Here is a 22753-nt window from a genome sequence, read left to right as displayed (position 1 = left end):
CGTAGCCACCCGGGTACGGCGTCACATACTGTCGCGCAAGGCCGGCATCAAAGCGAGCGGGACGGCTAAAGGCCCCCAAGACGGTACCGCCAACAAGCGCCGTTCCAGTGACGCTCGTCAAAAGCACGTTCCCAAACGACACCATCACGGTCGCATGCAGCCGTCACGTCGCAACAAACGCCAAGGCACGGTGGCGCGGCTCCGAAGAACCGCAGCAGCAACGAGGAAGCCGCCCAGCTTGGCCCTTTCTACGACCACACCCAACCGTTAGTTGAGCGTCGCGCTCACCGTCGCCAAGCTGCCGCCAACGACGCCAATCACCTACTACTTGGGCACCACCTCGCCGCAACCCATAGCAGGCAAGGCAATCAACCTCTTTTGCCCCCTTTTCTGGCAACAAACGCGACTCCTCAAAGGAACCAAAGTGTGTGCCAGACCTGGCGAGCACTATGAGCCACAGGCTCGGTAGAGCAAAAGCCGACGAGAGCTTGCGGGAGAGGCATCTCAAGACGGCAACGCAGCGGCACAAAGGACACCCAACCGGCAGCACGCGACGAGCAAGTGCTAATAACGTTAGTCCGCTACGAAACTTGAGCCCAAACCGACAAGTGCGGTCCGCAGGAGTTAGGTGATGGAAACAGCGGTGCGTAGAGTCACTCGACAGACGAATACCCCAGTAGCACGATCTCGCATCGTCGCAGAGCCACTGCTTGGTGTGTTTGCCCGCGTCATAGTCGGGCACCTCGAGTCGACTTCGCGGCAGGTGTGGCCAACCCAGTACTAGTATAGGAGGTGGAGACCGGTCGCTCGGTGTTGTGGTGCCTGGCGTTGCCAGCTCTCGTGGCAAACAGTCTGTAATGGAGCAGGAGCCGACGAGCGCACGTTGGGTCACCCGGCAGACAGAGAGTCGTTGTATGCAGCAATCTCGGGCGTCCGTATCGAGCTACGTGCAATTGTGCGATGGGAGACCACGTCTTCTCTCAACACTATTTGTCATCGCAGCAAGTGCCGTCGCATCTTCGCTGCCGCACGGATCACACCAGCGTCCTGGCGATGCATTGTAGTAGGATATAATGTCATAACTAGACGGCGATTGGCTCGGCGTCGTACACATCGTCGCATGATTTGCCGTCGTCGACGTCCCAGCTCTCAAACTCGGTCACCGACACCATGCCCGAGTGGTCGTAATCAATGTCATCGACGAGGAGCTCCCAAAAGAGCGGCTTGACGTCCGAACCGAGCGACTCGATAAAGCTCTTGAGCTCCATTAGGCTCCAATTGCCGTCCATGTCGTGGTCGTGCATGGCAAAAATCGACGCGACGTCCTTGGTTTCAAGCCTTCTGCTGGTGTCACATACACTATTAATAACTTCATTAGCACACTATTAGCACCACATTGCCGTTGAGTAACCAATCGAAAGGCGGCAAAATGCGCGCAGCAGCAGCAGCGCCGTTGCGCCGGTTGGGCGCCTTCTGAGCACAGCGCCAGCCACAACGACTGCGCCTACCCCTGTGGCCAAAGCCAAGAAGCTAAAGACATCCAAAGTCGTCAAGGTTGCCAAGGCTGCACCCGCCAAGACCATGGCAGCGTCCTCCAAGGCCAAGGCCGCCAAGGCCACAGTACCGTCGGCCGACGGCGCGCCGACGTTCAAGCATGGCACGCTCAGCAAAGACTTTGAGACGCGACTGTATGCCAAGGGCTTCAAGTGCGTCGTGGGTGTGGACGAAGCGGGGCGTGGTCCGCTTGCTGGCCCCGTGGTCGCGGCGGCCTGTTATGTCCCATTGGATGTTGTCATCGAAGGTATCCACGACAGCAAGAAGCTCGATGAGAAGCAGCGGAAATGGCTCTTTGCCCAAATCACGTCCAACCCTGCTATCAAATACGCAGTCCACGTACGTTGCCTTCCTGCTAAAGAGCACCTCGTGATTTGCCAGCAGATCAATCCACCGGCGCGCATCGACGACATCAACATTCTCCAGGTAAACAGACCCAATGCGATAGCGACAACACCATTCTAGGCGACGCTCGAGTCCATGCGCAAGTGCGTCGAGGACCTCCCGATGCCGGTCGACTATGCGCTCATCGACGGCAACCGCATGCCGACGCTCGACGTCGACGGCGAGACCGTCGTCAAAGGGGATGGGCGCGTCTACTCAATCGCAGCTGCCTCCGTCATTGCCAAGGTAGACTCGTCAATCTACGGCAGCCGCCGTTGACAATTGCTAGGTCACGCGAGACCGCCTTATGGTCGCCTACGACAAGGAGTACCCCGAGTATGGCCTCGGCCAGCACAAGGGCTATGGCACCAAGTACAATACGCAACTAGAAGATAGGCGGCACTCATGTATGGATAGAGCACACATGCTCGCGATTCACAAGCACGGCGCGACCCCGATTCACCGCATGACGTTTGCACCACTCAATCAACTCTAACCCATCATACTACTAGTACAACGGAAGTCATTTTAGTGAAATTGTCATTTGTCTTTGCATGTACGCTTGAATGATACAGCGCCGGACGAGGTAGCATCATCGGCGGTCCGCACCGCGTACTGTGTGCCGACGACGAAGTGCGCAAGTGCTCGCTGGCTTGACCCATGTCGCTGGCGGCTTTCCCAGCCTTCCAATATTATTAAAGCGATATTACTTGACAACGCTATGCAATAAAAAGCATTTGGTGAAATGATTTGACTGGCCAAATATCGTGTCATTTTGGCCAATCCCGGGTCGTGCGATGCGAGCCAACGCGCTCGATGGGCCGCTCGGACGCCAAACCAACGTTTCTCATGAACTCGCTCCAACTCGGCTTGTTGATAGACGATACTCTGGAGAGCTCAAAATGCTACGTCCCGTCGGCGTTGGAGCTGTGGAGCGCGAGCTATCGACTCGGCTATTAATTGTGGCGCATGTCATATATAATCACAAAACGCCACATGTTGCCACAAATAGTCGCCCAACCACGCCAAAGCACGCGATCGACCATCGTCACCGCGACCGCATGCGTACGACCGTCACGTCTAGTCCGCTCAACGTATACAGGGCTAGAAAAGGACGCGAGGCACGTACCTAGTCGCTCGCTCAAGCCCACGCTGGTTCGACGACAAACATTGGGTTGCAGCATGGGTCAATAAACCCATGGTTGGAGTTATCCGGACTGTGCAAAGCGTCGCAGCGGATCGGGAAAGATCGGGTTGCATGGAGGCGCTTAGCGATGCGCAGGTCGCGCTCTTCGCGTCCGGTGGCGCGCTCGCCGACTACGCGATCCTCAAGCCCATCGGGAAGGGCAAGTTTTCGGTCGTCTACCGCGCCAAGCGCATGGCCGACGACGTGCTCGTCGCGCTCAAGAAGATTGCGATCGACGTCATGGACAAGCGCGCGCGCGAGAAGACGCTCAAGGAGGTCGTATTGGCTCTACGTGTACAGCAACGGCATACCACTGCGCTGTCTAGGTCCGGCTCGTGCAGTCGGTGCACCATCCCAACATCATCCAGTATCTCGATGCGTTCATCGCTGGGAACGAGCTCTGCATCGCCTTCGAGTGGGCCGAAGCGGGCGACCTCAAGCGACAGGTCGTCCACTTGACTCGTTAGAATAGCGGTTGACAGGCCATCGTGTGAGTAGATTCGCAAGGCGAACGAGAAGGACACGCGCTTTGACGAGCGACTCGTGTGGAAGTACTTTGCACAAATCGCGGCCGCAATCGACCACATGCACACACACCGCATCATGCACCGGGATATCAAGCCCGCCAACATCTTTCTCATGTCGTCGGGCCAGGTTAAAGTCGGCGATCTCGGGTTCACGCGCCGTTGCTACATCCCTCTGTACTCTCGATGGTGCGTAGGCTTGGCCGCCACTTGAGTGAGAACACGATGGCGTGAGTACGTGGTGGGCAATGCGTAGTAAGTGGTGGGTAAGGAAACAGTGTAGTAGGATATAATGTCATAACTAGACGGCGATTGGCTCGGCGTCGTACACATCGTCGGCATGATTCGCCGTCGTCGACGCGGTCTCGCCTCGGTGGCGGACGACCCAGCTCTCAAACTCGGTCACCGACACCATGCCCGAGTGGTCGTAATCGATGTTGTCGACGAGGAGCTCCCAAAAGAGCGGCTTGACGTCCAAGCCGAGCGACTCGATAAAGCTCTTGAGCTCCATGAGGCTCCAGTTGCCGTCCATGTCGTGGTCGTGCATGGCAAAAATCGACGCGACGTCCTTGGGCTGCACGTACTGCGCCAGCTGCATGAACGGGCGCTTGGCTTCGTACCCGACGTACAAGTTGACGCCCGCCATGACAATCAAGAGCGGTCCCGTCACGAGCGGCAAGACCATGGCATCGGCTTGGTACAATGAGAGCGTGAACGTGCCGATGAAGAGGTAAAACGCCGCACGACCAAAGATCGACGCTAGGAATTGGACAATATTGTCTGTGATCCAAATGCGCGCGTCGCGAAAGAGGTGCAGTGGCGTTTCGACGACGACCATGAGGAGACCAAAGAGAATCACCCAGAGGTTGAGCACCACGTAGATCGGTGACGCCGACGTTGTCCTAGACAGAGCCCCGTCTCAACCTCAAACCTCAAACCTCAAAAAAGGGCGTACGAGTGGTGCATGACCGCCACGTTGCTGAGGACACCTGTGAGCACGGTGAGGACGCTCACACTAATGTTCGCCTTCTTCAAAACCGACGACGGGACGTGCACGACCGACTTGGCCGGCAGCGCCTACATAGCATTCGCTTACTAAGTACGTCGCATCACACTGGAAGCGAGCAGCGTACCGGCGCGTCGTGGAGCTTGGCGCGCGACCACCAGTTGAGGAGCTCGGGCAGCGACAGTGTGTTGCTCTTGTCGACGTCAATATCACGAAAGATTGACTCGATGTACACGGAGTCGATGCGGGACCCGAGGCGGTCGACGAGCAGCATGAACTCGTCCATGTCGAGCTCGCCCGAGTCGTCGACGTCGACGCTCTGGAACGCTTTGGCCCACGCCTCCTGGGTCGGAATCGCTTGGCACAGGAGGAAAAACTCGTGGGACGCAAGCGCGCTCAGCAGCATGGTCGCGCTGCCAAGGATGGCCGAGAGAAGGCCGGCGCCGCAGAGCAAGAGGTTCTGCCACGTCGCGTGGAGCACGAGGCTCATGGCGAGGAAGCCGATAAACACCATGAAGACGCCGCGGCCAAAGACAGAGCCGAGCAGCGGCACTTGGCGAACTACGAACGGGAGCACTTTGGCTTCAAAGAACGAGAGCTTGATCTCGAGCACGATGAGGACGAGCGCGAATGCGAGGACCCACGCGTTGATGAGGAAGACGAGGAAATAGCCCGAAAACAAGTCAAACACGAACGCGATCGCGGCCGACGCAAGCAAGAGCACGCCGTTGACGAACGAGAGGACGCGGAGACTTGTGGGCGCCGACTGCACCCACCGGCAGAGGCGCCGGCCGTGCGCCTTTGACGCGGTGAGCGCAAGCTCTTTGACAAACCCGGGGTCGTCGTACGAGTGCGGTGCTGAACCGGGGGCCGACGGCGCCTGCATCTGCTGGATGACAACCGCGACCTCGCGCGTCGAGAGCCCTTCGGTGGTTTCGACGAGCGTCTGCACCATGTTCTTCTCCTCGGGTGGCAGCGCGTTGATCACTTGCGACCGGACCTTTTCCGGAAGCGTGAAGAAGCTCTCGTGGACGGCTGCGGCGGTCTCGGGGTAGATTTGACCGCGCGCGCTCTCTTCCATAAGCAGAAGCGTCGGCGGCAGCATCGACGGCAGCATGTCCAGCGGCACCTTGTCGACAAACGGCAAAAGCTGCTGAAGCGTATGCGAGAGGCCGGTCGCGAGCACGTCTTGGCTTGGCTTGCTCAGACTCTTGACGATCGGCGCAGCGGCAATCACGTGGTCCGGATCATCGCCCGACGAGCCGTCGACGAGCGAGACGAGCGCGTGCATGGCCTCGTACTGGGCCGACACTGGCTGCGACGCAATGACGTCGCGGACGTCGCGAAACACACTTGGATGCGCCTCGAAGAAGCGACATTCGCCAAGGATGACCTCCCACTCGGGGCGCACGTCGAGCGCGACCGTCGCCGAGGGCTGGCGCACGACCGGCGGTGTCGGCGCGACGACGACCTCGACGATGGGCGCGGCCACTTCGGCGATCGTCACTGGTGGGCCGCGGGGAACATAGGCGGGGATCGGCTCTTCGGCTGCCATGGGCGGGCCGCGGGGCACGTAAGCGGGTGCGACGTCGTTCAGACTGTCGCTCGAGTGCTTGGACGAGAGGCGCTTGGTCGACTTGCGACGCGGCAGGAGCGCCTGAACGTCCGCCGGCAGCTGGGACACAAGCGCAGCGACCGTACTCTTCGAGAGCGCTTTGAAATACGTCGCGAGCAGCGCCTTCGAGTCGGCGTCCTCGACGATCGCTCGCGCCGACTCGGGCTCGAGAAGGCCCATGAGCACTTGGACGGTCTCGTACTGCGCTTCTTCGCTGGGCTGCGCTGCCAGGAGGCGCCGGACGTCGGCGAAGGCCGCGGGATGCGCTTGGAAGACGGGCACGTCGCCCAGGATCATGTCCCACTCGGACGCTTCGGGCTCGACCATCGGCTCGACCATTTCGCAATGGCAAGCTTCGACTTTTTTCGTGCTGGATTGTGCCGGATACGGGACCTCTGCCAACCGGTATCCGGACAACCCACCGACACCGTGCCGCCTGTCTTGGCGCGACGGCGACCATGCTCCTCGAACGTCGGTACCGGTATCATATGCAGCGACGAGGCTGGCTCATGGAGGCTGCCCGCCATCGACGATGCCAGAAGCGTCTGAGGGCAGAGATCGATTGGATCCTACACGATCGAAGAGTCGCTGTCGACGTGGCTTGGCCGCACAGATCGTGCTGCGTCGTTGTGACAAGCGAGTGGGTGCACTGCCCACGGCCATGACGCCTGCCTCCGTCAGCGTCTGCAGCCAGTGGATGAACATACGACGGCGATCGGGAACTGTACGGGCTAGAGCCAAGCGAGGACGCACTGGAGCTCGCATGGCAGTGCCATGGCTCTTCCATGGCGGTCTCGCTGCATCCTGCAGCCGACGTCGCTTCGTACGGCGCCCAGTCGTCGGTGGTCGAGTGACGAAGAGGACGACACCCGTGCCATCAACACGGTGCTCGCGGTTGATAATATCTTACAAACTACTACCTCCTCGAGGACGCCATCACGGCCTATTTAGGAGCTCCACGCGTTCTGGCCATCGTTGGCGGCGTTGCCCGTGTACGGCCGGTAGCCCTGCGGCTGCTGCGGGTACCCGCCGTTCCAGCCCGCCTGCGGGTTGAGGCCCTGGTGGCCGTAGCCGCTCCAGCCGCCATAGTGCGGGTAGCCACCGACGTTGGGCACGGGCGGCGACTGCGTGTGGTCGCGCGGCGCGTACTCGGGACGACCCTGGTTCTGCGGCACACCGCCTTGTTGTTGTTGCTGTTGCTGCTGCTGCTGTTGCTGCTGCTGCTTGCCCTGCGCGCCCACTTGGGGCTGCTGCAGCGAGTGGCGCTGGGGCACACCGCCTTGCTGCGCCGGCGTCGGCTGCGCGTGCGGGGGCGGAAGGTACCCGAGCTCACCAAACCCTTGCGGCACATACTCGTGTGGCACTTGGTGCGGGTCCTGGTAGCCGAGCGGCATGCTATGCACACAGCATTGTGACGGACAACGCATCAAAGGACACATACGTCTGCGGGTTGGAGAAGCCCTGGAGACCCTCCATGCCGTACGGCATCGAGCCGCGCGGCGGGTACTGCTGGCGCGGGCTGTACTGCGGGTACTAGATTGACCGTCAGTGCTACCATGTCTCGCCAGTTGCGTGTACCTGGGGGCTCTGGTAGTAGCCGTAGCCCTGCTGCGGGTAGTAGTTCCCATAGTTGTACGGGTTGTACGGCATGGCCATGCCCGGCGGCGGCGGCGGCGCAAAGTGGGGGTGGTACGACTGCCCCGGCAGCATCGGCGGCTGCTGGTACGGCGGCTGCTGGTGCTGCATGTGCTGCGGCTGCTGCTGCTGCTGGGCCGCAGGGTTGGCCGTCGGCGCGGGGTTGGTCGCGGTTGGGGTCGCTGCCGGCGCCGCCGCCACGGGCCCGGGTGCGTTGCCAGTCGTGTTGGGCGTTGTCGCGCTGCGCGTCGTCATTTGCGGCTGCATCTTGGAAATCGGCGTCGAGTTGCCCCCGATCGCACCTTGGTTGCGTCCGGCAATGCCGACCGAGTACTGGTTGTACGAGCTCGGGTTGGCCGGATACAAATTGCTGCCCTTGAGGTCGAACGACGGCGACGCCATGTTGGGCGATGCCGGCGCCTGCGTGTTGGCGCCAGCATACTTGGGCACGTTGCGCTTGACATCGTCGGGCTTGGGCAGCGACGCCGGCGACGGGGCCGCGGGCGTGTACTGCTTGCGCGGCGACGCCTTGCGCGGGCTCACCTGCGCGTCCATGCCGGGCGGCGGCACCGACGCCTTGGCCTTGGGCGACTCGTGCTTCTTGGGCGACCAGGCGTTGGCCGTCTTGTTGCTCGGCGTGCCCCACGTGGCCGAGGAGGCGACGCTCGTCGACGCCGGCGTCGTGTCAATGGCTTCGAGCGAGAAGCTGCCAAACTGCAGCGAGAGCTCGGTTTCCGCCACCGTCTCCCAGCGGCCCATGCTAAACTTGTTGCGGATCGGCGACGACTTGGGCGACGGCGACCCAAACGTGAGCGAGTGCGTCGGGCTCGAGTGACGCACGGGCGTCATGACCTTGGGCGTCGCAACCTTTTCCTTCTTTGGCGACACCACGGGCGACTTGGGCGTCTCGATCGGTGCCGGGCGCGCCCATGCATTCGTCGTCGTTGTCGTCGTCGTCGGTGCTTGCTGTTGCACCTGTTGCTGCGACTCCCACTCGGCGTGGGCCTTGGCTTCTTGCAGCGAAGCACCCCAGGATGCAATCGTGGCCTCCGGCTCCATCTTCGTTTCAGCCTTCTTAGGCGAGCGCGACGGCCACACGGGCTCGGGCTCTGCGATGACGACCTTGGGCTCGTCCGTGACAACGTCCCACGTCTGGTTCTTGGCAAGCGTCTTGGGGCTCACGGGCTTGGGGCCGGCGTGTACGACAGGGGACGCAGTGTGTTGATGCTGTTGCTGTTGGTGGTGCTGAACCTGCGGCTGCGGCTTCGGGGGCGCTTGCTTCTTTGCGACAAAACTGGGCTTCTGTGCCCACGCGCCTGTAAGGATCGGAGCCGGTGCTGAGACCACCGGCGTCGGCACGTACTTGGGCTTGGCGTCGTCTTCGGCGTCGTCGTCATCTTCCGAGCTCTTGTCGTCGTCGTCGTCAATCGGATCGTCGCTGCGTGTGTTGGAGAGGGGAGCCGGGGCGCTTCGGCCGCGCCCAGCGTTGCCACCGCGGGCACCACCGCCGCGGGACGTGCCCCGCGTAGGAGCACCACGGCCGCGGGTGCCACCACGTCCTCGGCCGCCGTTGCTATCGCCGTACGTCTGCGGCGGCGAGTGGTTGTACTTGGGTTTGGGTTCTTCGTGCTTCTTCTTGGGCTGCTTCTTGCTCACGGTGGCCCAGTCGTCTTGCGTGCTGTTCTCTTCCCAGAGATCGCTCACTGCGAGCGAGATCTTGTCAGGGTCGCCATTGTTTTGCTTGATGATCTGGGCGATGCGGGCGTCGGCCGTGCCCGGCGGGCAGAGCTCGAGGATCGCCGCCACCTACGAGGTCTAAGCCCATGCGCAGGACGCGATCGCCTCCTACTTCTTTGCTGCTGGGTCGGGCCGCCGACTTGGGCGAGGCCGCAGAGCGCGCTGCGTCCTCGTTGAGCTGCTTCACCTGGAGCCCCTTCTTGAGGAGGTAGTCCCGTCGAGATGCCATCGCGGTCTGTGTTTTTTGTTTGAACCTGTTCCGCGTGGTTCGAAAATCTCTGTATTTTAATTCGATTTCCACCCACCAGCTGCAAAACTACCTTGCTCTTTGTATGCAATCCACGCGACAAGCATTATATTTCCGCCTGCTCGGTGTTGGCCACACATTGGCAATAGAAGGGGGAGGTTGGAATTTCGGCCAATCACAACGCCCACGGCGGTGGGCACAAGATCGCGGCCGTCGGCGCGCGTCGACCCGGCCCCCGCTGCCATCATGACGCATGGCCCACGGCGCACGAAGAAGCATGGGCCAGAGACACGCCATGTCGGCAAAGCCATGCAAAGTCGGATATACAGGCGAGACGCGCATGTGCTATGCGGCCAGCAACGTGGCTAGCCACGCGGCAGGGCCATGGCACCTCGGACAAGGCGCTGGTATAGAGGCTAGCAGTGTGGGCGCGAAGAGGCGCGCGGTGGTGGCGAGGCGAGCCATACTGGCCAGGACGCAGCGTCGAGAGGCGGAGCTATGCTTACTAGTAATACAGAAAGGCTACAACTCGCCGCACTCGGTGATCGTCACGGGCGTCTTGGGCTTGTTCGCAGCACCGGTCTGGACGCTCTCGATCTTGCGCATGACAAGGAGCGAGGCTGGGTCGAGGAGCTTCCCAAAGACCACGTGCTTGCCATCGAGCCAGTCGCACGGCGCGCACGTGATGAAGAACTGGCAGCCGTTCGTGTCCACGCCGCTGTTGGCCTACGCAATACGTCGTCGAGTGCATGCATGGCATATGCCAAGCGTACCATCGAGAGGAGACCGGGCTCCGTGTGCTTGTACGCAAAGCTTTCGTCGGCAAACTTGTCGCCATAAATACTCATGCGGCCCGTGCCATCGCCCTACACCACGAGAAGCATGAGCATGGCGCGAGTTAGCGAGGAGGTACCTTGAGGAAGTCGCCGCCTTGGATCATAAAGTCGGGAATGATGCGATGAAAGTGGCTGCCCTTGTAGCCCGTGGGCATGTCGCCGCGGCGGTACTCGCCCGTGCAGAACTGGCGAAAGTTCTCGACCGTCTTGGGGCACTCGCGCTTAAAGAGCTCCATCTTGATGCGGCCCAAGGGCGCGTTGCCCAGCGCGACGTCGAAGAAGACGACGGGGTTGCCACGCCGGAGGGCTTCGCTCAGCACCGGGTCCATCTTCACTGGAATTGAAGCCTGCACTGTCAAAGATGGTTTTATTGCTTTACGGAGGTTTCTATGAGTATCGAAACATCCAAATATGCATTGTGACGGGTTTTCGCTTGACCTCCGCGACGCAGCTCCGCGACGCTCCTTTGCAGCCATGGGATCGTCAAACGCACGTCGAGCGCTTCGAGCGAGGTGCTATTATGCTGTACTTTGCTACTGCAGACAGTGTACCTGCGCCTGCGAGCCATCCCAGTGTCCACAATCATGCTCGGAACTCGACGCCAAGCACACTATTTGTTAACTTTTGAAATCTTGGTTTACACTATTTGTTACTTTTTTGGCTTGCGACTTGCGATGACGGCCAAGCCGCCGAGCCCGATCGACATTCCGCTCAAGAAGCTTCTAGGTAGGCGCCCATGCTGGCAGGACCTCGGAGGAACGATGCTACGTGGCCTCATGCGTCTCTCCATCGCGAGTAGCTCATGCGGTACTGACGAGGCAGTGCTGCGTAGAGGGCCTCATTGACCGCAAGATCGTGTCGCCGCAGTGGCAGGACCAGTTGCGGCCGGTGAAAGCTGCGATCGCCGAGGCTCTGGAGACCTTGCCGACACATGCCCAGCACATTGTGGCCGGCAAAGGTGCATAGTGCATCCCACGTCATCGTTCTTGCTCACAGCATACGTACTAGCGGCGGACGACGTGCTCTTCTTCGACTGCAAGGCGATGCTAGCGCACTTGGAAGCGTCCGACGAGGCGAAAGCGACCAACTTCTTTGGCCAAGTACGCTATCCGCCTACGTCGATGTTGCTCACACTTGCGGTCTAGTACACGTCGCCGGTTCTCAAGGCGTGGATGGCCATCACCAAGTCGTACGAGGTCCACGCTCTCTTTGCTGCCGAGGCCGCGCGTCGGCTCAACCAGGACGCCACGTTTGAAATGTATCCACGCGATCCACGTCCTATTGACTTATTTGGTTGCGTGCGTCTAGTCCCGCGCTGCGAAAAGCCATTGCGCTGCATGAAAAGCACGTGGGCGACAATCACCGCAAGATCGCCGTACGCTATCGACAACCTGTCCATCTCCTGACCGCTCTTACGGTGTAGGACTATACCAAAGGGATTTCCGAGTGCAATAAGGCATTTGCGGCCGCGTGCGCCGACCTTCAGATCCCGGGCTTTGACGTCCGCCTCGAGCTCCAAGCACTCGTGTACGACCTTCCCAGTCTCTTCCGCGGCGTCGCCGGCGTCCTCAACACGCCGACACTGCGTGACGCCGGAGCCTACCATGCGGCGCTGCAAGCGCATTTGCACGCAGCATCGTCGACGCTGCCGCCTGCGCTCTCGTCGCTTGACGCCTTCTGGGCCGCGCCCCTTGTGGAGCCGGCAGACGTGGCGCCCAGTGCGCCAAGCGAGGTGGTCGAGATCCAGTGGGACGCAACGGCCATCGAGCTGAGCGACGGCGGCATCGACTGGGGCAGCGACGACTCGGCGGTGATCAAGTGGGACATTTCATCTGTCGACACACAGGACGCGCCGAGTCGTAACGAGCTTGCAACGACGCAAGTCGACCAGCTTTTGCATGGCGAGACCCGCGCCAAGCTCACGAACGACCTCTTAGAGCTCCGCGCCTTCCTCTTGCAAGTACGTGTCCTGAAATTCGATGAAGGGCGACACCATGGTGGTTCTAGCGGCGCATCGAGCTGCAGACACCGGACGTTGCCTTTGCCAACCAGTTTCAGACAAGCGCCCGTACGGTGCGATGCGAGCGGTGCAGTACTCATTCTGTGACTTAGCCCTTCTCGCACAGCAAAGCGTCGAGAGCACGAAAGGGTACTTGGCAGCGGTCGACGCGGCCCTCGCCGCACTCCGTGAGAAGCGGCTGCAACACGTCTTGCTCATCAAGCTTTCACCTCGGTAGGGTACATTCCTACATGTTGTAGCTAATTCGTATGGTTGTAGCTACCTCGATCGCCTTGTGGCGACCCTCGAGCTGCACATGACCAAGGCTGAGAAGCTCCACGGCGCCATTCGGACCCTCGAAGACAAGAACAGTGAGCTCACCGATCTTGTCGCGACGAGCCACGCCAAGGTCCGAGAGCTCATGGCGTCGACCAAGAGCCTCCAAATGCAGCTCGAAACGTCATTGCCAACCCTCTTCAAGGGTCATCCCGTGCACATTTTAGGGGAACTCAACCGATTTTAACACACTATTTCTTGCACTCGATGCACAACGAGCAACGTGAGGAGCCACCACGGGACTTGAAGCGGCATGCTGACGCTAATGATGCGCATGTGAATGTCCGAGGCGCTGGCCCCGACAGAGACTTTGATCGGAGTCGAGCTGGGGGCTTGCGTCGGCGCCTCGGTCGCGTCGGCCTGTGCCGCTTGCTGGGCCTCGGCTTCTTGGATGAGCTCGTTGAGCTCGTCGTCGCTGGGCAAACCGAGCTCCTTGAGGTAGTCGTCATGGTCCAAGTCGATTTCAACCGGTCGGCGCGACGACGCCTCGGCGTGCCACGTCGGTATCGTCAAGTCGGGCTCGTCGCTCGTCGTATTGGTGGTATTCAGAGCCGTCACGGCGACGCTGGAGAGCGCCAGGAGCAACATCCACAGCACGTCGCGCAGCATGGGCAATTGCGTTTTGTGCGCAACGTGCCTTGTAGAAAGCTTGAAGAGGGACAGTGGAAGGGACCTATAAACGGGCCTCTCGAGAGACGGTCCATCGACCAAAGCTGGCGCGGGAGGAGGGCTATGGCTATATGCACCATGGCACCCGACGTCGTCGCGACTCGTACCGGTCGTGTATCGGTTCCTGCCTCATGCGCGAGGAAACGGTGCAGCGACGATCGAGTCATCGAAGGACGTCTCCGCGCATCGTCGCTACCGAGGGTGGTGCGGACGCCCTTGGTATATATATGTCACGGTCGTGAAGACGTGGATGCGTGTCTTGTTGAGGGAACCCGCCTACGACGGCGCCTTGCGCAGAGCCCGTCGGCCACCGAGGCATGCAGTCTAGTACTCTGTAGGTGGCTCCATGGCGTACTAGCGTGCATGAGATTCCGCGACATGCAGCCGAAATGAGCTGCAAGGCAGCCGTCGCACCAAGACAAGAAAGGGTTGAAATACGCAGCCTGATTTGTGTTAAGTAGTGACGACAAAACGAGCTAGTCGGCGAGGGCAAGGTCCAGCCGCTTCCAAGGAAACTCGAGGTCGTCGTTCGCAACGGCCTTGGCGGGTACAGGGGCCGGTGCGCGAGCGCTTTCCGCCGCTGGAGGCTGGCGGGCACTCTGCATCGCAGTAAGCCGGGTGGTTGGCGCCGGTCGCGGCACCGATTCCTTCATTTGCGGCGGTGCCACTGTGGCACGTGGACGTGCCGGTGACCCGGGCACCGTTGTCGGCATGAGCTTCCCGAGCCACGGGCGACTTGTCGTCGTGTTGGATGCGTTGCTCCCAACCACAATCTCTGCGTTCGGGGCGGCCATGGGCACGAGAGCTGCGCCACTTTGACTCGACGAGCTCGATCCCGACGAGCCATCAGACAAGCCAGAGCTGGCCTCGGACGAGCTCGCACTCGGTGCTTGCATGGCTTCAAAGCGACTCTGGGGTGTTGGCGCGAATGACGTAGGAGCCGTCGCCTGCGCCGGGGTTGGCTTGGCTGCCGCTGCGGAACTCGGCGGACTACGGGCGGCCTCGAAGGCTGGTGTCGCACGTGGCGCCACGGCTGGCGGCGGCGAAATGCTTGCCGGCGCGGGCGTTGGACGAGCCACACGAATGATCTCGGACGACAGCTTGGTCGTATTCACGCCCAGGTTGAAGCCAGGAAGGCCGGGGAACCCTTGCCCTAGCGCGCCGCCAACCACGATACTGGCGAGCAGAGCGCAGAGAGAGTAATATCGCATCGTGTTGTCGGACCGGGTAGGTTGGTATATGTGAGTATGGACGCCAAGTGCGACCTGCCACCGATGTTGCCGTAGGCGGGCCAGCCCAGAGACGAGCCATCGTGGTATCTTGGTTCGTGACATTACACAAAAAAAGTGTTAATTTACACTATTTCATGCTCCCGAACGTTCTGTGTTCCTTGTGGTGGCTTTTTGCAGCGTCCGATTGGCTAAAAAGAGATAGGTCCTGGGTTGCGATTGGGTGGGAAATTCCTACGGGCACTAAGAACTTGGCGATCTTTCAGCATTCTTGGTTTCAACGGGCTCAGCACAATAAGATGGCCCAGTCGTCGTCGTCGGCGCCCCGGAACCTCTCGCGGCAGGACTTCAAGCACGCCAAGCGCATCGTCATCAAGATGGGCACGAGCGTCGTGTCATCGAACGGCGAAGCGGCGCTGGGCCGCGTGGCGTCGATCGTCGAGCAAATCTCAATGCTCAAGCGGCAAGGCAAGGAGGTGCTGCTCGTGACCTCGGGCTCGATCGGCGTCGGGCGCAAGAAGCTGCAGAAACAAATCCTTCTCTCGTCATCGCTGCGCATGCACGTGCAAGGCGACAGCAACATGAACCGCATGCTGGAGAAGAAGAAGGGCGCAATGGCGGCCGCGGGCCAAGTCGGCCTCATGTCGCTCTACGAGACGCTCTTTTCGCTCTACGACGTGGCCTGTTCGCAGGTACAGCGCCCATGCGTCATTTTTGGCCGGTGCGTCATGCGCACATATCTTGTAGGTGCTCGTGACCGAGTCGGACTTCAAGACGAAGGAGCACCGCGCCAACATTCGCGACACGCTGCTCCATTTGCTGGACCTCGACGTGATCCCGATCGTCAACGAGAACGACGCGGTGAGCGCCGGCGTCTATCGCGAAGGCCAGTCGGTGTTTACCGACAATGACTCACTCGCCGCGCTTGTCGCAAGCGAGATCCAAGCCAACTTGCTCATTCTGCTCACGGACGTCGACGGTCTCTACGACAAGCCGCCGAGCGAGCCAAACGCCAAGGTCATTTCGATTTTTGCGCCCGAGCAACCCGGTCAATTTGTCATTGGTACGCAGTGGTATGAATGACGGCGCAGGCAGCTCATAGGCTGGTCGCTTAGGTGAAAAATCATCGGTCGGCCGCGGTGGCATGGGCGCCAAGATCCAATCGGCCCAGGGCGCGGTCGACAGTGGCGTCAACGCCGTCGTGATTGCAAGCGGCTTCAAGTATGGCGTGCTGGACGCGATCATGAAAGGCGCGAACCTCGGGACGCTCTTTGTGCCGTACCCGGAGCTTCTCCTCGAGCACAAGGCGTCGGCCGAGGACTTGGCGATTGCGGCGCGCGAAGGGAGTCGCGCGCTTCAAGCGCTCTCGTCGTCGGACCGCGCTCAGATTCTGCGGCGCATTGCCGCGTCGCTCCTAGAACACGCCGATGCGATTTTGCAAGCCAACCAACTCGACTTGAACGACGCCAACAATGTGGACGTGGCCTTGCGCGCGCGTCTCAAGCTCACTAAGCCGAAGCTCGAAACCCTCGCCAAGGGCATTTGCGCGATTGCCGACCAGCCCGAGCCCGTTGGCCGCGTGCTCTCGACCATGGAGATTGCCCACGGCTTGGTGCTCGAGCAGCTCACGTGCCCCATTGGCGTGCTTTTGATTGTGTTTGAGTCGCGCCCCGACTCGCTGCCGCAGATTGCAGCGCTAGCGCTCCGCAGCGGCAACGGCCTGCTGCTCAAGGGCGGCAAGGAGGCCAGTCGCAGCAACCACATGTTGCACGCGCTCATTTGCGACGCGATCGAGTCGGAAACCAAGGGCCGCGTGCCCCGGGGCGTGCTCGGGCTCGTTGCGACGCGCGACGACGTCTCGGAGCTTTTGCAGCTGGACCACGTGATTGATTTGTGCATTCCGCGCGGCTCGAACGCGCTCGTGACGTTTATCAAGAAGCACACGCGGATCCCGGTGCTCGGCCATGCCGAGGGCGTCTGCCACATGTACATTGCGGCCGGCGCCAGCATGGACAAGGCGCGCGCGCTCGTGCTCGACGCCAAGACGGACTACCCGGCCGCCTGCAACGCGCTCGAGACGCTGCTTGTTGATGTATCGCACGTCGAGTCGGGCGCAGTGCACCACCTCGTCGAGGCGCTCCACGATGCCGGCGTCAAGGTGAATCTGGGCCCGGACGCGGTCCGACGCAACTTGGTGCCGGGCGCCGAGCCCGCGCCGTCGCTCTCGCACGAGTATGGCAGCTTGGCGCTGACGCTCGAAGTCATTTCGACCGGCGTCGACGGCGCAATTGCGCACATCAATGCGCACTCGAGCGGCCACACGGACACCATTGTGACGGACGACGTGGCCGAAGCCGAACGGTTCCTCAACGGCGTCGACAGCGCGTGCGTGTTTCACAATGCGAGCAACCGGTTTGCCGACGGCTTTCGGTTTGGGCTTGGCGCCGAGGTTGGCATTTCGACCGGGCGCATTCACGCCCGCGGCCCCGTCGGCGTCGAAGGCCTCTTGACGACCAAGTGGAAGCTCCGGTCCCAGTCGGTCCACACGGTCACTGCGTTTGCAAATGGCCACGCAACGTATACGCACAAGCGTCTAAGCAAGTTGTAGACTGAAAGTAAAGAGCCAGTTTTGTACATTTTCGCAAGCGTCCGTGGCAGAAGCCAAGCGGACCCTAGCCCCATAAGAGTGACGCGTCCACCTGTAGCCCCATAAGAGTGACGCACCTCGAGACGACCGCAAGCCATCAGCGAATCGACTCGAGTTCTGCTGACACGGGACGACCGACACACTGCTGTGTGAGTGCGAGGGTAGGTGCGCGAGACGGATCAACCTGACCGGTGTGGTTAGGGGTCGGGTGAAAAGCGCACCGGTTCAGACGGGTTGTGCTCATTTCTTGACCCAAGTTTCTCGCACAGCTGAACCTGCTGCGGTGCGAGTGTGTGGCAAGCGCTTGTTGCAGGAGACGGGAGAACCTAGTCTATCTAATCTCGGAATGATGCTGATCCTCAGATTGCATGGGTAAAGTGGGAAGAATCAAAAATACGGATAGAATCAACGATAAATAAACACGCAAAGAGGACGCTAAAAGGTCATCTCGCGGGGAAGTGGCTTCCCAGTGGCATCGAGAGCGGGTTCCGACGCCCGCGCTGCCATGATCGAGAGGCGCATCTCGTACGTCTCGGGAGGGTGGTCCAAGAGGCTTGGGACACGGAGCGCGACGCCGCCGTAGCTCCCGCGGTGCGTCGTGTCGACGCTGATGGACCCGCGCGAGCTCTCAAACACGAGCGACGACCGCTGAACCGGCGACGCTTCGACGATCGCTGAGGGGTTGGCGTCCACGAGCTGCGACAAGCGCTGGGAGCCGAGGAGCGTCGACTCGAGGCGTGTGATCGACGCTTCAATCGCGTCGTCGAACGGCGTCCAGATCGGCGGCGACCCACTCGGGCTTTTTTCGTTGCTCATCGTCGCCAGACGGTGCTTGGCGTGCATGCCGAGCATGATGCAGGCGCCGAGCAGTCCGACGGCGGCGATGACACCACCAACGACACCGAGGACACCGCCACCGACACCTTTTGGCTCCATAGATGGACTCGCCGGACTTGGCACTGGCGTGGCCACGCTCTCTTGCGGTTTGAAAATCGGAGCAGTTGTTGGGTTCGACGGCAAGGCCACGATTGGACGCGTTCCGATGGGAGCCATTTTGGGCGGCGCTTCCGTGACCGAGAGCGGTGCGATCGAGGGAGTCGCCTCGACGGCGACTATAGCAGCATCGGTCGTTGGGGCTGCCGACCACGGCGTCGGCGTTACTGTTCGCAAAAGCGCCGTCATCACCGGCGGGGTCGTTCCTGGTGTGCTCGTTGGTGCGGCTGGCGGTGGCGACGGTGCTGGCACCGTCGTTGCAACAACCGTCGTGTTGGGAAAGGTGATGGTCTGGGCGAAAGCGGCATGGGCGAGCGGGACGAGCAAGCCCAGTCGCATGTTGCTCGAAGGAGGCAATTGTGAGACTGTTCCTATCACGACTGGGATCGCACCGCTTCAACTTCGTCGATCCACGCGTTTGGTTACCATTCAATCTTAAATTGTGCGTATCTGGTTAGTAGCCCGACTATTAGGAACAAAAGATAACCGGGAGTGATCTTTGCAAGATGGATTCAAATGAAACGTCTCGTTTGACCTGCAGCTTGGGAGTTCGAATACAAACGAACAATGCAGTTGCAACTTTCTCGTTGGCAAATGCGCAACGAATAAAAAAGCCGCGGGAACCTGAGCTCATTTTTCGATTGACGAGCGAGCGTCCGAGGCGGCGGTCCCCGTTCGGTTGTATTTGCCCGTGCTCTCCTCTGTCCAACAAAGATGGAAGACAGCTCAGTGCGCTACAGTGTACACTGGCGCTATCAGCCGCGACTATCAGCAAGCAAGGTTGTGCCAATGCTGCTTGGAAGCATTAACGTTTAACTGTTGCGACCGTGCGCACACATACAAAAAAGAGTACACCGGTCGAGTAACCTCGTCATTGACACAGCCCACGCAAGCGAGAATTCGGCCCACCAGACAAGCAAGCATCAAAATGGTCGTGGATCACGTGCTTCGTCCCACAAAGAATAAAGCAAAAAGCAAAAGCAAATATCCCCAAATTCATTTGCAAATGACACAAGATTGATGGCATCCTGACGCAATGTCGAGCGATCCGCATCACGCCCTTCTTGATGATAAACGTCGTCGCGTTACATGATACTCTGTGCCTTCCGGTGGAGACAACAACATTGTATCTTGTGACGTGGGGACGTGAGACTGTGCAGCACACCACGCACTAAACAACACCTACCCACGCTACTTGCTGATCGATCCCATACATTCCTTTAAAAGTGTTGGTGCATCGTAAACATGCTTTGGTGATATCAAGTCCCCAGGATTTTGCCGCGGTTCGAGCCCTGCGATCGCCGTGGTTCGACTCGTTAAAAGGCGATAGACTTGCCGCTGTAACTGGTGCCGCAAGCACGAGCGACATGCCAGAGCCTGTCAGCGCAATGTCTATATGGTCCGAACCTTTGGAGGTCTTGCTTGTATACTTTCTCTGGCGGCGCAATCACCGACTGGGGCACCAAAAAGTTACGGTCGTCCTGGGGTAATCCCATAGGGTAGTTTATTCTGCATGAATCGACGCGTGCGATCTGTGCAGTCGGTTATCATCTCCGAAACTGCACATGCGACCACCGTCATCCATGGTGCGCTGACAAAGTCAAACATCAAACGGCTTCTGATCTACTACCGGGGCACATGCCGGGGTACTGCTGCGGTCGTCGCGTCGTCTGAGACTGGTCACATGGGTCGTTTATGTCGGCGGCAGCGATAGGCGGTGGGTGGTGGTTGCCGCGCACTTCTACGCTACGCGATGCACACGATGCATGACGCATCGCAGCTCGTCGTAGGGATAACGTGGTGCAACGTACCGGGTGGAGCTAAAAACACGCCCCTTGCAGTGGTCGAGTATCTTCTTGACCGCGCCCCGCGACCGATTTGATAACGATCCCGATCGCTCGACAAAGATCGCGTCGGGCGTCGCCGTTGCCGGTGCTTGGTGCCGCCTGGGTACCTCATCGAGGTGAAAGCCACCCAACGCATATCGGTGGCGCCGCGACCAGCGAAAGCGCATCCCTGTCTTTGTTGCCCGTGGGCCTCAACAGGTCAAGTCGACTTCTTTAAGGCAATCGTTTCGTGCGCAGCCAATCACATGGTGTCTTTTGGTATCTGACGGCTGCGACCCATTGCAGTTACGGGATTAATCCCAGCCTCGTTCATGTCGCACCATATCAATTCGCTGACATGAGTACGCTGACAAGGCAGCCATTGGCTTGCGGCTCATTTCCACATTCGCCATGACCTGCGCGCCCGAGCCTGTTCGGCCGCTTGCGGTCGCACTCGTGCTCTGCGTCTTGCTCTCCGACATTCTCTTTGCCGGCCTCATCTTTGGCTGGGCACCGCTGCTCCTCCTGCTGCAAGAAGAGGACCAGTACGGCGAGGTGTGCACGACGCGCGACGCCAACGGCCGGTGCGCCGACCAGGACGCGCGACTCAACATGATGTACGCGATCGCAACCTTTGCCGTCAACGTCATCTCGCTGCCCGTCGGCACCATGCTCGACTTTGTGGGCCCGAAGCGCGCCATCATGGTCGCCGCTTGCCTCGAGATTCCGGGCCTTGTGCTCCTTGGCCTCGCCGACTCCAAGTCGTTTGACGTGTTTGTGCCCGCGTACTTGCTGCTCGCGATGGGCGGCTGCATCACGATGATGGCGTCGTACCCTGCGAGCTTTCTCATTTTGTCGCACCAAACGACGATCCTGGCGAGCATTAGCTGCCTCTTTGACAGCTCGAGCGCGATTTTCCTCGTGCTCTACACGATCCACGAGACCGTCGGCTGGTCGCGCGACAGCCTCTTCATTGGCTACGGCGTGCTCAGCGTCCTAGTCTACATTGCGCTCATTGGCCTTTGGCACGTCAACGAAGCGTACCTTCCGACGAGCGAGCCCGTGTTGGATGAAATCGCGGCCGAGCGCTCGACGGTCGCCTCGCCGCTGCTCGAAAACGCTAGCCACGCGTACGGCAGTGTCGAGACCAAGGAGCTTTTGCCGCGCATCGAGGTGCGACCTGCATTCGAGCAGGAAGCGCTCTGCGACTACCCGCTCTCCAAGCAAGTCCGGACGTTCGAGTTTGCCTTCATCTTGGTCTTTACGAGTCTCCACATATTGCGCGCCAACTTTTACATTGGCACGACCAACAACTTGCTTGAAAACTATGGCGACGCGGGCCACGGCTACATGTACACGAAAATCTTTGGCTTTGTGCTGCCCATGGGCTTTCTCTTTGTACCGGGCATCGACTACTTTGTCGACAAGAAGGGCCTCCCGATCTCGCTCCATTTCACAACGTGCTTGGGCCTCGCGTCCAACCTCCTCGCGCTCCTCCCAATCTTGCCGCTCCAGTCGCTCGTGTTTTTCATCTTTACGGGCTTCCGTGCCTTCTTGTATGCGGTCATCGCGGCCTTTGCAGCCAAGATCTTTGGCCTCGCCAACCTCGGCACGATCGTCGGCCTCATCTTTACGTCCGGCTCGCTCGTTGGGCTGCTGCAAATCCCCGCCGTTGCCTACTCGCTCGACATCAACGACTTGGCGCCCATGTACATTGTGTCGGCCCTCCTCGCGCTTGTGCTCGTGCCGCTCACTGAGGTGTACCGCCGCCGCGCGGCCGCGCGGGCCCGCCGCCACCTCGTCGCGTCCGAGTCGCCGTTTATGGACATGAAGGGCATGCAGTACCGCCGCTCGCCGTGCTTGCCGTCGCCGGCCGCGCGCAGTGGCCGCCGCCAGTCGCATCGCGACGTCGACGTGTAATAGATCCTAGACGCTTTCTTCTATTCCTACAAATATTGTGTGCGTTGTGTTCTTAAGACGACGCAATTTCGAGTCTCCTGCGCTACGCAATATACCGGTGTGGGCGACGAAGGGCTGCTCGTCGAGACTGGAGGCTGCTACCTGCAATTGCATACGATGCTGGCTCTGTAAGGCCTGGCATGGACAAGTGGAGATGCTCTAGATATGCGTTGTCTGTGTGCCGATAGCGCTGCTGGTGATCCTTACAGTCGCCTGCTACACGCGCAATAGGACCGTGTCTCACAGAGCTACAGCACTGTCCATCGTGAGTGCAACACCAGAATGGAGGCGGTGTGCCCTTGTTGCTGAAGGCGGTCGCTGCGACCTCGATGGAGCCCGAGGTATATGGAGGAACAGTGTACATGTAGAGT

At 60.2% G+C, this 22753-nt stretch overlaps 12 protein-coding genes across 13 annotated transcripts; 5 read left to right on the top strand and 7 right to left on the bottom strand.

The window, feature by feature from the left end:
* Positions 1 to 1034: 1034 nt before the first annotated feature.
* Positions 1035 to 1302, bottom strand: SDRG_12840 (hypothetical protein; the record flags this gene model as incomplete). Its single annotated transcript, XM_008618922.1, has 2 exons — positions 1111 to 1302; positions 1035 to 1047 (listed from the first exon to the last, which is right to left on the bottom strand). Exons 1-2 carry the CDS (start codon positions 1287 to 1289, stop codon positions 1035 to 1037), a joined length of 192 nt encoding a protein of 63 aa, XP_008617144.1. The 5' UTR covers positions 1290 to 1302.
* Positions 1303 to 1370: 68 nt separating this feature from the next.
* Positions 1371 to 2493, top strand: SDRG_12839 (ribonuclease HII). The gene is made up of 5 exons (XM_008618921.1): positions 1371 to 1893; positions 1939 to 1980; positions 2020 to 2184; positions 2228 to 2310; positions 2356 to 2493. Exons 1-5 carry the CDS (start codon positions 1582 to 1584, stop codon positions 2432 to 2434), a joined length of 681 nt encoding a protein of 226 aa, XP_008617143.1. The 5' UTR covers positions 1371 to 1581; the 3' UTR covers positions 2435 to 2493.
* A 657-nt stretch (positions 2494 to 3150) lies between these two features.
* On the top strand, positions 3151 to 3970 carry SDRG_12838 (the record flags this gene model as incomplete). 2 transcript variants are annotated; one of them, XM_008618919.1, is made up of 5 exons in its annotated part: positions 3151 to 3400; positions 3451 to 3570; positions 3623 to 3798; positions 3846 to 3910; positions 3954 to 3970. In XM_008618919.1, the coding sequence occupies exons 1-4, from the start codon at positions 3197 to 3199 to the stop codon at positions 3880 to 3882; spliced, it is 537 nt and encodes a 178-aa protein (XP_008617141.1). In that variant the 5' UTR covers positions 3151 to 3196. The 2 variants fall into 2 exon arrangements, with proteins under 2 accessions (XP_008617141.1, XP_008617142.1); XM_008618920.1 differs by lacking the exon at positions 3954 to 3970 and having other exon boundaries at positions 3197 to 3400; positions 3846 to 3882.
* Positions 3912 to 6629, bottom strand: SDRG_12837 (hypothetical protein). Its single transcript, XM_008618918.1, has 3 exons — positions 4782 to 6629; positions 4604 to 4725; positions 3912 to 4550 (listed from the first exon to the last, which is right to left on the bottom strand). Exons 1-3 carry the CDS (start codon positions 6606 to 6608, stop codon positions 3950 to 3952), a joined length of 2550 nt encoding a protein of 849 aa, XP_008617140.1. The 5' UTR covers positions 6609 to 6629; the 3' UTR covers positions 3912 to 3949.
* A 447-nt stretch (positions 6630 to 7076) lies between these two features.
* Positions 7077 to 10147, bottom strand: SDRG_12836 (hypothetical protein). The gene is made up of 4 exons (XM_008618917.1): positions 9754 to 10147; positions 7848 to 9710; positions 7711 to 7802; positions 7077 to 7664 (listed from the first exon to the last, which is right to left on the bottom strand). The coding sequence occupies exons 1-4, from the start codon at positions 9868 to 9870 to the stop codon at positions 7217 to 7219; spliced, it is 2520 nt and encodes an 839-aa protein (XP_008617139.1). The 5' UTR covers positions 9871 to 10147; the 3' UTR covers positions 7077 to 7216.
* Positions 10148 to 10279: 132 nt separating this feature from the next.
* SDRG_12835 (peptidyl-prolyl cis-trans isomerase H) lies at positions 10280 to 11089 on the bottom strand. Its single transcript, XM_008618916.1, has 3 exons — positions 10802 to 11089; positions 10662 to 10754; positions 10280 to 10614 (listed from the first exon to the last, which is right to left on the bottom strand). Exons 1-3 carry the CDS (start codon positions 11051 to 11053, stop codon positions 10411 to 10413), a joined length of 549 nt encoding a protein of 182 aa, XP_008617138.1. The 5' UTR covers positions 11054 to 11089; the 3' UTR covers positions 10280 to 10410.
* A 309-nt stretch (positions 11090 to 11398) lies between these two features.
* SDRG_12834 (hypothetical protein) lies at positions 11399 to 13246 on the top strand (the record flags this gene model as incomplete). The annotated part of the gene is made up of 9 exons (XM_008618915.1): positions 11399 to 11450; positions 11557 to 11682; positions 11733 to 11824; positions 11870 to 11982; positions 12033 to 12099; positions 12148 to 12684; positions 12732 to 12792; positions 12837 to 12957; positions 13003 to 13246. The coding sequence occupies 9 exons, from the start codon at positions 11399 to 11401 to the stop codon at positions 13244 to 13246; spliced, it is 1413 nt and encodes a 470-aa protein (XP_008617137.1).
* A 4-nt stretch (positions 13247 to 13250) lies between these two features.
* SDRG_12833 (hypothetical protein) lies at positions 13251 to 13668 on the bottom strand (the record flags this gene model as incomplete). Its single annotated transcript, XM_008618914.1, has 2 exons — positions 13251 to 13262; positions 13303 to 13668. 2 exons carry the CDS (start codon positions 13666 to 13668, stop codon positions 13251 to 13253), a joined length of 378 nt encoding a protein of 125 aa, XP_008617136.1.
* Positions 13669 to 14204: 536 nt separating this feature from the next.
* SDRG_12832 (hypothetical protein) lies at positions 14205 to 14939 on the bottom strand (the record flags this gene model as incomplete). Its single annotated transcript, XM_008618913.1, has 1 exon — positions 14205 to 14939. One exon carries the CDS (start codon positions 14937 to 14939, stop codon positions 14205 to 14207), a length of 735 nt encoding a protein of 244 aa, XP_008617135.1.
* Positions 14940 to 15237: 298 nt separating this feature from the next.
* Positions 15238 to 17601, top strand: SDRG_12831 (hypothetical protein). Its single transcript, XM_008618912.1, has 3 exons — positions 15238 to 15649; positions 15705 to 16020; positions 16073 to 17601. The coding sequence occupies exons 1-3, from the start codon at positions 15257 to 15259 to the stop codon at positions 17563 to 17565; spliced, it is 2202 nt and encodes a 733-aa protein (XP_008617134.1). The 5' UTR covers positions 15238 to 15256; the 3' UTR covers positions 17566 to 17601.
* A 381-nt stretch (positions 17602 to 17982) lies between these two features.
* Positions 17983 to 19025, bottom strand: SDRG_12830 (hypothetical protein). The gene has a single exon (XM_008618911.1). The coding sequence runs from the start codon at positions 18934 to 18936 to the stop codon at positions 18040 to 18042; it is 897 nt and encodes a 298-aa protein (XP_008617133.1). The 5' UTR covers positions 18937 to 19025; the 3' UTR covers positions 17983 to 18039.
* Positions 19026 to 20832: 1807 nt separating this feature from the next.
* Positions 20833 to 22418, top strand: SDRG_12829 (hypothetical protein; the record flags this gene model as incomplete). The annotated part of the gene is made up of 1 exon (XM_008618910.1): positions 20833 to 22418. A coding segment is annotated over one exon (1511 nt), but the record flags the coding sequence as incomplete, so codon positions are not given.
* Positions 22419 to 22753: the final 335 nt, after the last annotated feature.

Source organism: Saprolegnia diclina (assembly GCF_000281045.1).
Source record: "Saprolegnia diclina VS20 unplaced genomic scaffold supercont1.53, whole genome shotgun sequence".
Lineage (NCBI taxonomy): Eukaryota > Oomycota > Saprolegniomycetes > Saprolegniales > Saprolegniaceae > Saprolegnia > Saprolegnia diclina.
This window is presented reverse-complemented; position numbering and strand designations above follow the sequence as displayed.

Bases quoted from the DNA above. Each gene is read 5' to 3' on its own strand.
- SDRG_12837 (XM_008618918.1), bottom strand. From the start codon at position 6,608: ATGGTCGAGCCGATGGTCGAGCCCGAAGCGTCCGAGTGGGACATGATC. The intron at 4,726-4,781 runs GTACGCTGCTCG...AATGCTATGTAG, and splicing joins CCAAGCTCCACGACGCGCCG to GCGCTGCCGGCCAAGTCGGT. The intron at 4,551-4,603 runs GTACGCCCTTTT...GGCTCTGTCTAG, and splicing joins GTGGCGGTCATGCACCACTC to GACAACGTCGGCGTCACCGA.
- SDRG_12831 (XM_008618912.1), top strand. From the start codon at position 15,257: ATGGCCCAGTCGTCGTCGTCGGCGCCCCGGAACCTCTCGCGGCAGGAC. The intron at 15,650-15,704 runs GTACAGCGCCCA...CATATCTTGTAG, and splicing joins ACGACGTGGCCTGTTCGCAG to GTGCTCGTGACCGAGTCGGA. The intron at 16,021-16,072 runs GTACGCAGTGGT...CTGGTCGCTTAG, and splicing joins ACCCGGTCAATTTGTCATTG to GTGAAAAATCATCGGTCGGC.
- SDRG_12839 (XM_008618921.1), top strand. From the start codon at position 1,582: ATGGCAGCGTCCTCCAAGGCCAAGGCCGCCAAGGCCACAGTACCGTCG. The intron at 1,894-1,938 runs GTACGTTGCCTT...ATTTGCCAGCAG, and splicing joins CTATCAAATACGCAGTCCAC to ATCAATCCACCGGCGCGCAT. The intron at 2,311-2,355 runs GTACAATACGCA...ATGTATGGATAG, and splicing joins CACAAGGGCTATGGCACCAA to AGCACACATGCTCGCGATTC.
- SDRG_12830 (XM_008618911.1), bottom strand. From the start codon at position 18,936: ATGCGACTGGGCTTGCTCGTCCCGCTCGCCCATGCCGCTTTCGCCCAG.
- SDRG_12836 (XM_008618917.1), bottom strand. From the start codon at position 9,870: ATGGCATCTCGACGGGACTACCTCCTCAAGAAGGGGCTCCAGGTGAAG. The intron at 9,711-9,753 runs GTAGGAGGCGAT...TAGACCTCGTAG, and splicing joins CCCGACCCAGCAGCAAAGAA to GTGGCGGCGATCCTCGAGCT. The intron at 7,803-7,847 runs GTACACGCAACT...CGGTCAATCTAG, and splicing joins GCTACTACCAGAGCCCCCAG to TACCCGCAGTACAGCCCGCG.
- SDRG_12835 (XM_008618916.1), bottom strand. From the start codon at position 11,053: ATGGACCCGGTGCTGAGCGAAGCCCTCCGGCGTGGCAACCCCGTCGTC. The intron at 10,755-10,801 runs GTACCTCCTCGC...CTCGTGGTGTAG, and splicing joins AAGGCGGCGACTTCCTCAAG to GGCGATGGCACGGGCCGCAT. The intron at 10,615-10,661 runs GTACGCTTGGCA...CGTATTGCGTAG, and splicing joins AGCCCGGTCTCCTCTCGATG to GCCAACAGCGGCGTGGACAC.